The sequence below is a fragment of the Delphinapterus leucas genome, chromosome 8 (genome assembly GCF_059928025.1).
Source record: "Delphinapterus leucas isolate spDelLeu-1000000601 "Yukka" chromosome 8, BTC_Dleu_Yukka2, whole genome shotgun sequence".
Lineage (NCBI taxonomy): Eukaryota > Metazoa > Chordata > Mammalia > Artiodactyla > Monodontidae > Delphinapterus > Delphinapterus leucas.
This window is the reverse complement of record NC_143136.1, coordinates 78,977,402-78,991,490: the sequence shown is the minus strand read 5'-3', so window position 1 is coordinate 78,991,490 and position 14,089 is coordinate 78,977,402. Positions and strand designations below refer to the sequence as shown.

The 14,089-nt window shown below is 40.0% G+C and overlaps 1 protein-coding gene across 1 annotated transcript in view; it reads right to left on the bottom strand.

Moving 5' to 3' along the window:
- The window catches only part of NEB (nebulin), a 274,540-nt gene that overhangs the window by 44,348 nt on the left and 216,103 nt on the right, over positions 1-14,089 (bottom strand). Inside the window, exons 118-129 of the mRNA XM_089916822.1 lie at positions 12,794-12,901; positions 11,510-11,617; positions 10,855-10,959; positions 10,647-10,751; positions 9,564-9,662; positions 9,120-9,230; positions 5,289-5,393; positions 4,483-4,587; positions 3,965-4,069; positions 1,803-1,907; positions 1,543-1,647; positions 788-892 (exon numbers count right to left, since the gene is read on the bottom strand). Of these exons, the coding sequence (XP_089772948.1) occupies positions 788-892; positions 1,543-1,647; positions 1,803-1,907; positions 3,965-4,069; positions 4,483-4,587; positions 5,289-5,393; positions 9,120-9,230; positions 9,564-9,662; positions 10,647-10,751; positions 10,855-10,959; positions 11,510-11,617; positions 12,794-12,901 (1,266 nt within the window). The remainder of the gene's footprint in view (positions 1-787; positions 893-1,542; positions 1,648-1,802; positions 1,908-3,964; positions 4,070-4,482; positions 4,588-5,288; positions 5,394-9,119; positions 9,231-9,563; positions 9,663-10,646; positions 10,752-10,854; positions 10,960-11,509; positions 11,618-12,793; positions 12,902-14,089) is intronic.

Genomic DNA, 14,089 nt, shown 5'->3' with positions numbered 1-14,089 from the left:
TAGATCTATATTCCATATTGGACAAAAACCCAAATCAGTTTCTTCTTTGTTTCAATACTTATAGTGATTATTATTTTACTTTGAATGTATTTCCATGTGCCCTCGAAGGCAGTTTTTAGTCCGTTAATTAGAAGTTTTCCAGTAATGAATCAGATAATCATAATATTTTAGAGCAGGGGTATGCTAGCATCTAGACCACTACCTGTTTTTAAATAGCCCCATGAACTAAGAAAAAACTTTTTTATATAGTACTAAGGGATTGTAACAAAGAATATGTGACAGAATGAATGTGATCCACAAAGTGTAAACTATTTACTATCTGGAACCTTTCAGAAAAGTTTGCTGACTTCTATTTTAGAACTCAAAGGAAGCTAATCCAACTGCTTTATTTTGTAAGTAGGAAAATGAGGCCATAAAAACAAAGTTATTTGCTTCAAGTCACACGTCAAGTTTGTAGATTAAAATAATCTCACTTTCTATTTGCTTCCATATCAAATCACCCAGAGGCATATTAGGAAATTCTGGAAGAGCCATGAGGAGTTGTACTGAGATGGCCTTTTATCAAATTCAAATGAGTGATGTAAATAAATGATTACTATTGTCAATGAGGCCAATACTAAAATAATTCCTGAGTAGGGTGAATAATGTAGTATATACTCCAATTTTAGGGTCTAGAAGCAAGGATAGGGATGGAAATACGAGAAGCTGTTTCCTCAGTACTAATTCTCTCTGTGGGCACTGGAGTACATTTCATGGATGTGGCTGTTACCCTTGAGTAGATATATACCTTGCTGTAGAGAGTCTTGTTCTTTTCAGCCAGAGTGAAGTCGGGGGTATCAAAGGCATAGCAACCAATGCCTTTAAGCCAGGTCAAATCTTCTTTATATTTTACCTGGGAGAAGAATATCACCAAAGAGTTTTAAGTACCTATCTCCAAATAGCAGTAGGTTAGGATCGAGACAAGTAGAACAAATAGAAGGTCTGACCACTAAGGTATATAGAATAATAAAGTATTGAAATAATTATTTAAGAGACATTTCCAATAATACTGATTTCTGCTCACTTTATGGTGTACTGTATTGCATATGGAGTTTTTCATTTTAATACCAAGTAAAGCAATTCAAATTTAACAGGCATACTTGCCTAGAGAGTACATCATTAGCTCAGCAGCTGTATTTTCATATAAAGAGCTGAAATTTCTTTCTAAATGAGCATTGTCATGTGTCTTCATTGCTTAATTGTCCTGAAGTTGTCTCTTCAGTTGCTCAAAAATAGGTTATCATTTACATGAAATATATCGCTTCCAGTCATGTATTATGATGTAACACATTTAGAAGAAAAATAAGGTTTATAAATTTGAATATATTTTTCTGTCTCCTGAGTTGAAGCTCACTTATTTAGCAATGAGCTTTATGACTTAAACATCTATACACAAGAGCTAAAATTTAGTCAAGTGTTTAATCAGTTTTTATGCAGTGTTTGATTTCATTGTCATGTGGACATATTAATTCATATGTAAAAATAGAAGATTTCAAGACTCACATCACTGACTGCATCAGTGACTGCTCGATGGTGGAAATGCTCAGGGTGATCAGGGATGGACCTCCAGATTCCCAGCTGGCTCATGTAGTTCTCCTTGTATTTTATCTGTGGTAAAAGCACAAAGACAGCTTTAATGTCTTACCCAAATTTAATGTAAAAAAGTCCCTTTGTCTCCAGAGAGTTTTAGGAAAGGGAGGATACTTTTAAAAATTATGGTGGGTTATTGAGCCCAACACAAGTAGAAATATATAGGGGCGTACTTTACTGATGCGGTCTGTGACTTGGCGATGATAAACGATGTCTAGAGCATCCTTCACAGTGTGGTATTTCCCTTTGGTCTTTTGAAATGTTTCTTTATAGCGTAGCTGGAAAGAGGAAAAGCACATGGATTATGAAGAACTACCAAGTTAAATAACTAAGCTCTTTTAACCTTGAACTCTCCTGAGTCTTATCTCTTATGTTTTCCCTTGAATAAATTTGGGAGAGATTAAAAACCTCTTTCACATCCTGGAAGAGAAAAAGGACATTCGGAGAAAACAAAAGAAATCTGCATAACGTGTGGAGTTTAGTTAATAATAATGTATCAATATTGATTTGTGACAAATGTCCCATGGTATTGTAGGGTGAAACTGGGTATAGGCTATATGGGAACTATATGGGAACTCTCTGTACTATCGCTGCAACTTTCCTGTAAATCTAAAACTACTTAAAATAAAAAGTTTATTTAAACGTAAAACAAGCAGACAAAAAGCTCATTTGGGAGGAGAGAAAAAAAAAAAGAAGCATAACTTTGTTGAACCCAAGACATACTAATGTATGTGGAAAAAGGAGAAAGATTTAGTTTCTAACTCCTGGTATTAAAATGCCTTTTCCATGGAGCAGTCCTAAAATTTTATTCCATTTCAATCTTTATCTTTGTGGTATTTCAAAGGTCAACAGCTCTGACTTTAACCTAAGAATATCATAGAAGATTCATCTCATCTACACAAAATGAGTACTTCTCTGAGCACTCTGGTATCAATCTCGAACGGATCTTTTCTTTTTTGGGTAGCTGAGCAAACACATAGTGAAGGAGGCCTTTAACTTTGTTTTTCAGATGGGTAATCTAAGAGCCTTTAGCTGTACTTGTGGAGATAGCCACGGTAGATAGGCTAAATTTAATGCCACATACCAGCTGGACTATTTCAAAGGTTAGAGTTACCAGTATTGGTACTGACAAAGCCCTGGGGATAGGGCTGTCCAGTGGCGTATAATGAGCTCCAGGGGCCAATTTCACTGTGGGGACATCCCTGAGAAGTGGTGATGCAGAGCAAGCTTGGTTCAAATTAATATTCAACAGTAACCTTGAAGTGAGAAAGATGGGGTTGTCACAAGAAGACAAAAACTATCCTAGCAAATAGATTTTGAGGGTAGCATATAATTTTTTCAGCTTATATTTTAAGCAAACCGACATGGTCTTCTTCCAACTAGCAGACTCCTTTTAGCTGCAACTGAAAATTTCTGACAAAATTACAGAACTAAGATATCGTTCCAATTTGCTGTACACTTTCACAATTCTGCTTAGGGATTACTGTAACCACTTAAGATGCTTGAAATCCTAGAGCTATGTTGCTAAATTGAGGGTGAGGGGGTTGCTTGAGCTTTTGGCTGGGTTAAGTCCCAACCAGTCCTCCAGAGATCCTGGTTCTGGTAATAGGTGCAATGCATTCATAATTGGGCTCTGGGACACAAAACTGGTAAGGACTGGCCATCTAACCAGGTTGATTCATTTCATATCTTCATTAACAGATAATCTCATTACCGTTGAAAGGCACTCTGTCCTTGATCACGTGGTATGGGAAATGAAAGTCTGTCCCTCTGAATTCTAACAAACATGTCATTCACATGATTTAGGCGATCAAGAGGAGGAACAAACATTTTCTGAGTGTCAACTAAGAGCCCTGCACTGTGCTAGAAACGTGTTATCTGTTTAGTCTAATTTAATTATCACAATTCTTATCCTCATTTCACATATAAGAAAAGAGACTCAGAAAAATTAGGTAAATTATATGGAGTCATACAGCAGGCAAATCACAGCATCAGGATTTGAAACCGTGTTTGGCTGTTTCCAAGAACAACATTTTATGGATAAGCAACATCAAGTATCCCTAGGAAATGCCACCAAAGAATTAGAAGAAAGGGTCCTATTTTTGCTTGGAAGAGCAACGAGAAAAACAGTAGGTTTTCAGCATTATTCTTAGCGACTTTGCCAAATGGTATTGTTTGTGCCTGTTTGTTTGGCTTTTGTATTTTTGTTTCTTTCCTGATCTGTACTGTGGGCCAGGACTTTGAATTATGGATATGACTGTAATATCTTATGCTTCTTAGGCGTTTCCACTTCAGCTGCCCCATCACAATGAAGAAAGAAGGGAGGGATGCATACATCACTGGCATTCCAGTAAGCCTTCTTGGCTCTGATGAGGATTGGCGTATCTGGAACTGGAGTGTACTTGTCCTTCATCTTTTCATACTGAATTTTGTACTTTTTCTAAGAAATAAAGATGGAAGAGAGAGAAATTTAAGTTCAAGTGTTTTCATCCCTCCCAATTCACAACCATGGAACAGATCCAGCCTAGGGACACACCGGATCATGCTCGTTAGGAGAATAGCTCTGCCTTCTGTTTCTTGATGCTGTTGAGCACAACTTATAGAAATGAGCTCTCTGATCAGAGGCAGCAGGTGAAGGTTTTTTTTTAATTAATTAAATTTATTTATTTATTTTTATCTTGGCCACGCTGCATATCTTATGGGATCTCAGTTCATCACCAGGGATTGAACCCAGGACATGGCAGTGAACGAATCCTAACCACTAGACCACCAGGGAACTCCCAAGCAGGTGAAGGTTTTAGCAAAGGATTTGTTTCTTTAGCTCAGTGCCTGGGTGCTGAATTCCCAACTCACCTCACTGACCATGTCCTTCACGTCTTTAGCATGCTTCAAGGCTGTGGTCTGGTTTCCAGCATGATGATGTGGCCTCTCTTTGGTGGCAAGTTCAACATACAGATACTGAATGATAATAGGCACAACGTTATAAATCAACTATACGCCAATAAAAATTAAAAACAAAGAATAGGGGTCAGATGTTACAGAGATAAAATACCCCTTATTTAGTATTCAGTCCTCTTTACTCATTTCTAACCCTAAGATGGGAGGGCAGTGTCTACTTGTTATTGTCCTGATTTTTTTTTGTTGTTGTTATGTGTGTTTCTGTTTATTTGTTTCTCCCTCTGTCTCACATTAGGAAACACATATACGCACTCCAGTCATCGAACATTCCTGCTGCTGAGTGTGGTCTAGTCTAAATCCACGTGATAAAAAATGCTGATAGAAGAATGAGAGGAATTCTGATAGTCTTCAACATATTTTTTTTTCATTTTTGCCTGAATGCATGAATTGTGCTTTCATTTATCTGTGGACAAAATATAGGTCCTATGGAATGAATTAAAAAATTTATTTTCACCACCTGGAATCCACAGACCACTCATCCAATGACTAAAGTTGTATAGAGCTTAGAAGACATGGCATTACCTGCTCATGTAAAACATACCATAGTGAAGACGGCCCCAAAGAAAGCAGCTTCTTGAAGTTAAAGGGCATGAGGCTGCATCAGGACGACCAAGTGTGAGGGTCTGCTACTGACAGGAGTGGTCAGGCACACAGAACCACCCCCTGGGGCAGGTTTATGAATCTTCATGTGTGAGTGTTACCTGACTCTGAAGCTTCTGCCCTCGCTTGGCTCTTGTAAGATCAGGAGTATCAGGAACTGAAGTGAAGATTGACTTCTGCTTCTTGCCTGCAGCTCTGTACACCAGCTGGACATAAAACAGTCATAACCATCATTTCTGCTTCATGGACACATTCTATGCTCTGCAGATGCCTTTATTGCTTACTTCAGAGAAAAAGCAGGGCCTCTCCCACTGCAGCAATCTCAGTTTCTGTCCAATAAAGCAATACATTTTTTTAACCTCCTTAGCCTTCCTTTTCTTTTTTCCCTTGTATCAAAATTAGAGACATTCTGCAGCCTGTCCGAGTTCCAAGCCACCTGCTGTGTTCTTGTTCCCTTCTCACCTGTCCCTTCTAGGACCCTGTTCTAGCAGTTACCCTCAACCTTCCCTATGTTCCAGCCCTCTCCCTTCTTCTGCAAACAGACCCAAGTCCCTCCCTTCATTAAGCCTTTTCCAAGTTCTGCCAATGGCCTTTTTCCTTTCTTTCACAACCAAGCAAACTATGTGTTTTGCCTTTTTCTCTCTTTTGATTAATTTCACAAGGCAATAGTTTGGCTTCCACCCAACCACTCCAATGAAGTGAATTGCATTAAGACTACCACAAAAAATTACAATTGCTACATCCTAGAATACTTTTCTGCAGCAACTGTAGCTGCTCAGCAATTTCATTCCTGAACTCTGTTCTCTGCCTTCCATTCCCCCATTCTCCCCTAGGGGGCCTCCCATCTTTCTAGGCACTCCTCAGCTTCCTTCTATGGTTCTGCACTCCCCCAAAGGCTCCTATTAGCTAGAGTTAAGGGTTGGCTTCTTTTACCCTATACATTCTCCTTGGGTAACCTCATCTCTACCCAAGACCTCAACCATCAATTTGAGGTTGATGGTTTTCAAATTTTGTTAAATGGTTCCTTGATATCCTAGTCATGCAGGCCAGAAACTTGGGGAGTCATCCTAGACCCCTTCTCCCTCATTCCCACATCAAAATGGTCATGAATCCTGGGCTCCTAACTTTGTGATACTCCTTAAATCTGACCTTCTTCTCCTTTCCCACTGCCATGGCCCTAGTTCAGCCTCCTGTATGGTTTCTTTCTACACATCCTTAAGAGCCTCTAAACCACCTTCCCAAATCCTCTACTGGACACTTCACATGGCTTACCCATCTTTCACAAGCTCAAGAAAGAGATTTTCTTAGAGTTCAGATCTAATTAGATGTTAATGCTCAGATCTATCCTGCTCAGAAATAATTCATCAATGACTTTTCATCAAGTCCAAGATCATTAATATATCACCCACAAGTCTTCATAACCTGGCTTCTTCTATCCCATGTCTCCAGTCTCATTTCCCAACAGTCTTCCACACTCCCCATGTGATATTTGAAACTAGTCCCAGTTTCTAGAACTCATTATGGCCAATTTCCCATACTGTGCCTTCTACCTAGAATTTTCTTCCCACTCTTATCTGCCTGGAGAACTCCTGGAGACCATACTGTCTTGATCATTCCTATAGGATACCATTTATCATATTGATGTCTGTTTCTTCCCAGAGATTATGAGCCCATAGAATGCAGGAGCTCAGTTCTATCATACTTTTATCACCTCATATTTAGATAGAAGATCTGAAAAACAGCAGTCCTCTAATAAATATCAAGGATATTTAATATAATGAGGTGAACGAGAAAGTCTAAATGGATAACAAATAAATCCTAATCACGGATAAAAATGCTGGTTGAACAGATAAAATGTAGGAAATAAATAATATGTATATACACATGTATGTACGTGTCCATCTCTTTACATCTCAATTATATACAAGTGCAAGTTGAAACAAAATATAGCTCATCTGCTTAGGGCTGTTTTTGGTGTTACCAATGAAAGAAAGAAGATAAACAAAACAGAAATTTACTGTTTCTCCCAGGCTAAATTTTTGAATAAATCAAATCGACAAAATCATAGAATTTTATGGCTAAAAGAAGCCCAAATCATTACCTAGTCCAATTCTCTAGCTCAGGAAATTAGGGTGTTAAAGTTGTGAATTAGAAAAAGTCACACAACAAATTGGAAGTAAATCTGGAACTAAGACCCACCTCTCCCATGCCATTTCTACAATTCCCTTTGAAGTGTATTTCCCCTGTACTTAGGTATGCATTGTTATACTCCTTGGGACAACATCTCTGCTTCCTAGTACTACAGATACATATGTGTCAAGAATCTGCACAATTTAAAGACAAGTCAAAAGTCAATAACTTGAACTTTTGGCCATCAAACTTTTTACTAAGCCAGTGTTTCCCAAACTCACCTGATCCTAAAACCCCCTTAGTAAGAACAGATTTGCAGGCTCTACCCCAGACCTTCTGAATCCAGGGTAGTAGCTCAAATCGGTATTTTCTCAAGCTCAGGTCATTCTAACAGTGAGGCAAGTGTGAGAGAAATTGCACTACTAAACAATATCTATTTTTCTTCCTCAATGTTGTTGCATAATATGCACAAAATCCCAACAGGAATTGGGAAGAAGAGAAATTAAAGTTTTAGATAATTCTGAACCCAGACAGCTGAGAGAAGTAAAGGTATTTCAAAAGATGCCAATAAGCACTTTAAGTTACCAAACAATTTTTAATTAGTTAATTATTGGCTGGAGGAGAGATGTGATACTTTAAAGCAGTGGTTTCCAACACTGCCTGAATATTAGAATCATCTGTGAGGCAGCTAAAAATATGCAGATGTCCAGACATAGAGAATCTAGTGTGGGGCTTGAGGTTGGAGCCCACTCAAGGGTAGTTTTAAAATATTTCAGAGATGATTCTGATACTTAGCCAGCGTGGAGAGGCACCTTTACTGAGAAGAAACCCCGTACGCATTCCTATCTGAGTGCTAGCACTGGTTGAAATAACAGAGGGAAGTGCTCAGGAAAGCAAATGTGCTCAGTGTAGCATTTGTAAGAGCTGAAGAATGAATCACCCTCTGCCCTGGCTCACTCCAAGCGTAGGAGGCTGCACATCCTCTCCACTGAGGACAACGCTTGATTTGCCAAGGCTTCTTTAAGTCTAAGGACATAAGTGATCCCTAAACAGCAGCCATCAGAGTTATTAAGCGTGGGGAGTCAATGAAGTGGCCTGACAGCTTTATGGAGTCCGATAAATGAGGTCACAAGACAAACTGAGTTGAATGAGAATGGCCCACTGACCTATAATAGAAGCAACCATTTACATTTGTGGGATGCCCTTACCTTTAGAAAGCACATTTCGTCCTTGGCAAACACGGACATCTGTTATGGCACTATAGGATACACATCTAAGTAAGATGGGGGGCCATCCCTCAAGGGACCAACATAGGTGAGAGGATCAGATCTATGCACAACTAATGGCAATAAATCAGGAGCCTGGGTGCCAGGTGGGGCAGATGAAAATGAAACTATGTTGTTTGGAGTTTCCTGAGTGGGCAGTAGAGCAGAGAGCCATTGAAAAACTTTTCAAATTGCACTGCCATGATTAGGGTTCCTGACAGCAGGAATTAATGAGAGAGAAATTTTTGAAATAAATTCAGTTTGGAGACAACAATAGTCTAAGACAGAAGGACTCTCTAATCTATAAAATCATGTAAACTCTCAGCTGTCCTAGTCATAGGTAGGGCAAGTATCAATAGCCTCATCTTATTAAAAAGGGACAAAATAAGTAAATTGAGGCAAAGTGAGGTCAACTGACTTGTTTAGACAGGGTGGCCACTCTGTAATTAAAGGCAGAAGGGAGATTTTGGCCCAATATAATTACCTAAAAAAAGATCGCTAGAGGAAGGAGGCCCTTGTGGTGACATGTTTACTTACTTCACTCAGATGTGTCTTCAATTCCTGCACTTTTCTGTATTCTGGAGTGTCAAGCACCACTTTGTATTTGTCTCGCATCTTCCTCGCATTATCGGTGTATAGGTAATTAGACTTAAAAAAAAAAAACAATGGAAATACAAGTTGATTAATCACTTCAGCAATTGCATGTCATGGTCACATGCTGTCTTTCAAACGGCTGGCATGTGCAAGCCACACTGACCCTCCCTGTGTCCTGGAGGTCTTCCCAAGCAGGACCAAAGACAACCGTCATTTAACTAAGCTCATTACCTTTTTTAGGAAGCACAGATCATCTTGAGTGGGTCAGGACTCTCTCAGTGAGTTAATGGCAAATTTCCCCTTAACAGAAGCTACAGACAGATTCCTCTTGCCCAGCTTTGTGAAGCTGTGCAGGAGGAGCTGCGTGTTGGGACAGTATGCACTCACCCAGAGCTTCCGCAGGTGCCGGGAGCGGACCATGTCAGGAGTGTCATACAGGAAGCAGCCCAGTCCCCTCAGGATCTGCAAGTCTTCTTTGTATTTAATCTGTGTCACAAACATAGAAATATAGCTGGTCATGAGCAAATATAAATCAAGAATAAGACAGAGTAGTGATACATTTTTAGTGATGGATCTTTCATTTTGGTTCAACACACACCCTGTACTCTGAGTTTGCTTGAACTCAAATGAGTCATAGGTTTAAAAAAAATTTTTTAACTTATTTATTTTTTGTTGCATTGGGTCTTTGTTGCTGCACTCAGGCTTTCTCTAGTTGCGGCGAGCAGGGGCTACTCTTTGTTGCAGTGTGTGGGCTTCTCATTGTGGTGGCTTCTCTTGTTGTGGAGCACGGGCTCTGGGTGCGCAGGCTTCAGTAGCTGTGGCACGTGGGCTCAGTTGTTGTGGCTCGCGGGATCTAGAGTGCAGGCTCAGTAGTTGTGAAGCATGGGCTTAGTTGCTCTGCGGCATGTGGGATCTTCCCAGACCAGGGCTCAAACCCGAGTCCCCTGCATTGGCAGGTGGATTCTTAACCACTGTGCCACCAGGGAAGTCCCATACGTTTTTAAAATTTAAATTGCTAACCCTGAACTGAGAAGAGGATATGGCTATTATTTTATTATATGGATTAAAAATACCATAGATTAAATGGAGTGGTATTTTATGAGAAGTAAACATTCAAGGAGAAAAAAAAAAATTCAGCAGGAAGTAGCTAAAGTGGATGGGAGCAGGGGTGAGTAGGAGAAAGATACTAAACATGACCTGGACAGAGGCCATTTGGAGTGAGGAGCTGGTAATGATTTGGTGTTGAATGTAGAATGGTGGTCAGCCATTCTTGTATCTCCCAAGTGGTCCTCTTACTACTATTTCCATAGCTGGGGAAATATGGGGTCCTGCTTCCACACTGCTTTACCTCCAAGTTCTACACTCAGTTTAGAATGCAAAAGGCTGCTCAAAGACTGGTTGGCTTACATACTGAGAGCAAGCCTGCCTCTTGGTAAGAGTCTGCCAGAAAGACCCGTATGAGATGCTTACATCACTGGTGATGTCTCCCACGTAGCGGCAATGGAGCACTTGGGGTGTGTATGGCAGAGAGATCATGTGGCCTTGCATCTTGAAGAAGTCTGATTTGTAAATCAACTACAGGGAAAAAAATGCCCATAAACACATAAATTAGAGACCGAATGGTTGACATTCATCCCTGGGTTCCATGGCCTCCCCTCTCTCCTAAGAAAATACCCACCTCGCTGACAGCTTCTTGTGTCTTCCTGACTTGGCGGATTTCAGGCGTGTCGGGAGTTGTGTGGATCTTGTCTTTCAGTTTGTGGTACAACTGTCGATACAGTCTCTACATTGGAGGGAAAACCATTCCAGATGGTTAGTGTAGGATGATGAGGGCATCTATACGCTAATCAACAATCAAATACTGTACATATTTAAAGAGCCATGAGAAGTGAGATTAAGAATACAGAAAATGATTGAAATTAGAAAAAATAGAAAGTGATATTTTGTTTGGGTGAAGAATTTTGAGCACAATCTTTCCACTTTCTATCAGATGGTTGGATAGTAGGGTTAGATATTCAGACCAATAGTTTATGTAGAAAACCAGGTTCATGAGTCAGACTAACATGCAACCTTACTAAAGATTTTTGAATACAAATGTCAAAAGAAGGAATTAATTTGCATTATAATCTATGGATGGGGTGGGTCTCTACAATGGCATTACCAAAATAAAAAAAACATTGCCACAGGATATCAGTATCAAAATGGTGACAAAAAGGATCTCCTTACTCCTTGCTGATGTGTAAGTTTATAGCTGAAATACAATTAATTCTTAATGCATTTCAAACAAAACCATGGTCTTTGAAACTCCTCCACAGAATTAACATTTACAGTACCTCGCTGGTGACGTTGTTGACCCTTCGGACATTGACAAATGGGACGTCATTGGGTCCAAGGGTATACCCATTTGCCTTCATGTGTTCATAAACTTCTTTGTACTTGAACTGCAGACGCAAAGTGAGAATGAGATCACTGATGGGTGAACAGAGAGTAAGCGTCACATTTCTCAAATGGAAAAGGGCTGTCGCTTTCATTTGAAAATTAGTCTCTAAGCATTAAGTAAGAAAAAAAGTCATTGACAAAATTTTTGTAATAATCTGAGTCTTGAAAATTATTTGTTGGCTAGTAAAGCCAGGTCCAGAAAGGAATACAACTCAGGGTTGCCTAGATTAAATCTGTTTGTAAGTAGGTATGCAAAATGCAAGAAAAACCTGTATTTTTAGTCCCAATATGGCTAGGAAATTAAGAAATGCAAAGCAGAAACAAGAGACTAATTGTAAGACTGATGGATGAATGGCTTTATAGACTATTTAAAAAATGATGTTAGAAGATTAAATCTGTGACTCTGCTTTGGAAACCATATTATTGGGCCACAGACTATGGGACTTTGCTGGTCAGCATGTTTGATTCCCAGGACTCTGGAGGGCAATGTGGAATGAAGAGCTCATTCTTCAACGGATGGTTGGTTTGTGGGTATGACCTGAAGGCCAGAGTCACTGGGATAGCCTACGCTTCTTCAGGCCTTGTTCACCAAGTCCAAACCTGACACTAGTGGGAAAGGTTGGTATCAGAGCTAATGCCTGGGCAATGCTCTCAGGTAGTGAGAGTCTAACTACCCCTCTGAGATTTCTATGAAATGGGCACAGAGGGTAAGTAGTGGGGCACGTATCAGAGCCTTTCCTTTCAAAGGAACATGCGGTGATGTTGTATCTTCTGCAGTGAAATGTTGCAGAAGGAAGACAACACTATCGCTACACAGCAGTGGTGCATGTATGAAGTTGCATTTCCAGTAGAGGGCTTGGGATAGTTCAGGATGCTTCTGTGCTAAGGCCAAAAGAAGTGGAGGCATCATGGCAGCCATGATTGCTAAGCCAAGGTAACTGAGTGATGCAGATACAACCCCATGAAAATCCTACGCTAACCCGCTGGGCTACCCAGGCACTGCCGAATTGCAGGAGCAGCACCCCTAGAAAACACACCATCTCCCCTTCCCTGCTCCCATCATTGTATCATGTTGAAACTTCAGGGTGTGATTAGGGGGATGAGAATAGACTGTTAACAAATATTAGCGTCCCCCTTCCCACTTTAAGCCCCATCTTAATGAAGAGGAGACCACTCACATAGCTGCTCATGTATCGGGTGTCCTTGGTGTGTTTGAAGTGAGGGGTGTCAACCGGAAGCCTATATCCAGTGGGCAGGGAGTGCAGGCCAGCTCTTCGGTACAGATTCTGCCGGGACAGAGAAGAGCAGGTTAAATGGGAGCTACATCAAATGACTGATCTAAGTTAAACAAGTCAGATCCAGGTTTTCAATTTGATACTTAGTGTACTTACACTCATTGAATTGATTTCAAGAAGAAATTAACTAAATTCTAGGAGTCAAGCAATGAATCAAATTACCCTTAACATATTGCTTTCAAAAAAAGAGCAATGAGTGAAGGAGTTTATAGAAAATAATTCTTCTGTGTTTCTAAACATACGCCTGGTTGACTGCATGGCAACCAGCAAGAATCTGGGAAAAGTAAATCGGCAGCTAGTGCCACCTCTGTGGTTAACCCTATACCCTTAGCTGATATTCAAGCCATCACCAATCCCCGAGATAGTCATAATTATAAGACGCATCTTTGGAAGCCCCCAGGGCCCCATAAACACAGTGTCTTGATGTTAGGCTGTCAGGTCAGGAGGCTCATATTCCTGGCAGAAGGAGGAAAGGAGTTCCTGTCTGTGATTTGAAATAGTCTGTCTCTCAGGGGAGCTAAAGAATAGTATTTTAAATATTATTAAAATAATATTTTATAATAATTATAAATAAATAATTAATAATAATTATTAATATAAATAATTAATAATTTAATATTAAATATTATTAAAATATTTAAAATATTAAAAACCAAATTACTTTTAACATTCAGTATAGGACAGTAGCATTAAAGGTGAGACCAAAGTAGCACCACCAGATAACAAAGAACAGGGATATTAAATAACGTGAGTGGAATCTAGTTTCCTTCTCTTCTGAATTCCAACAGTAATTTCTAGCTTTATCTCTTATTGTATGGAATAAATAGTCTTTTTTTTTTTTTTTTTTGCAGTACGTGGGCCTCTCACTGCTGTGGCCTCTCCCATTGCGGAGCACAGGCTCCGGATGCGCAGGCTCAGCGCTCATGGCTCACGGGCCCAGCCGCTCCGCGGCATGTGGGATCTTCCCAGACCGGGGCACGAACCCGTGTCCCCTGCATCGGCAGGCGGACTCTCAACCACTGTGCCACCAGGGAAGCCCAAATAAATAGTCTTTTATGATTATATGCCTTGTCTTTGTCATCTTGTCTTGGATTTTAAGCTTTTTGAGAGCAGAGATAGTAGACTGACCCTGTTCTATGTAACTTCTGTGCAAGCATTGCTCCAAAAATGCCCACTGCT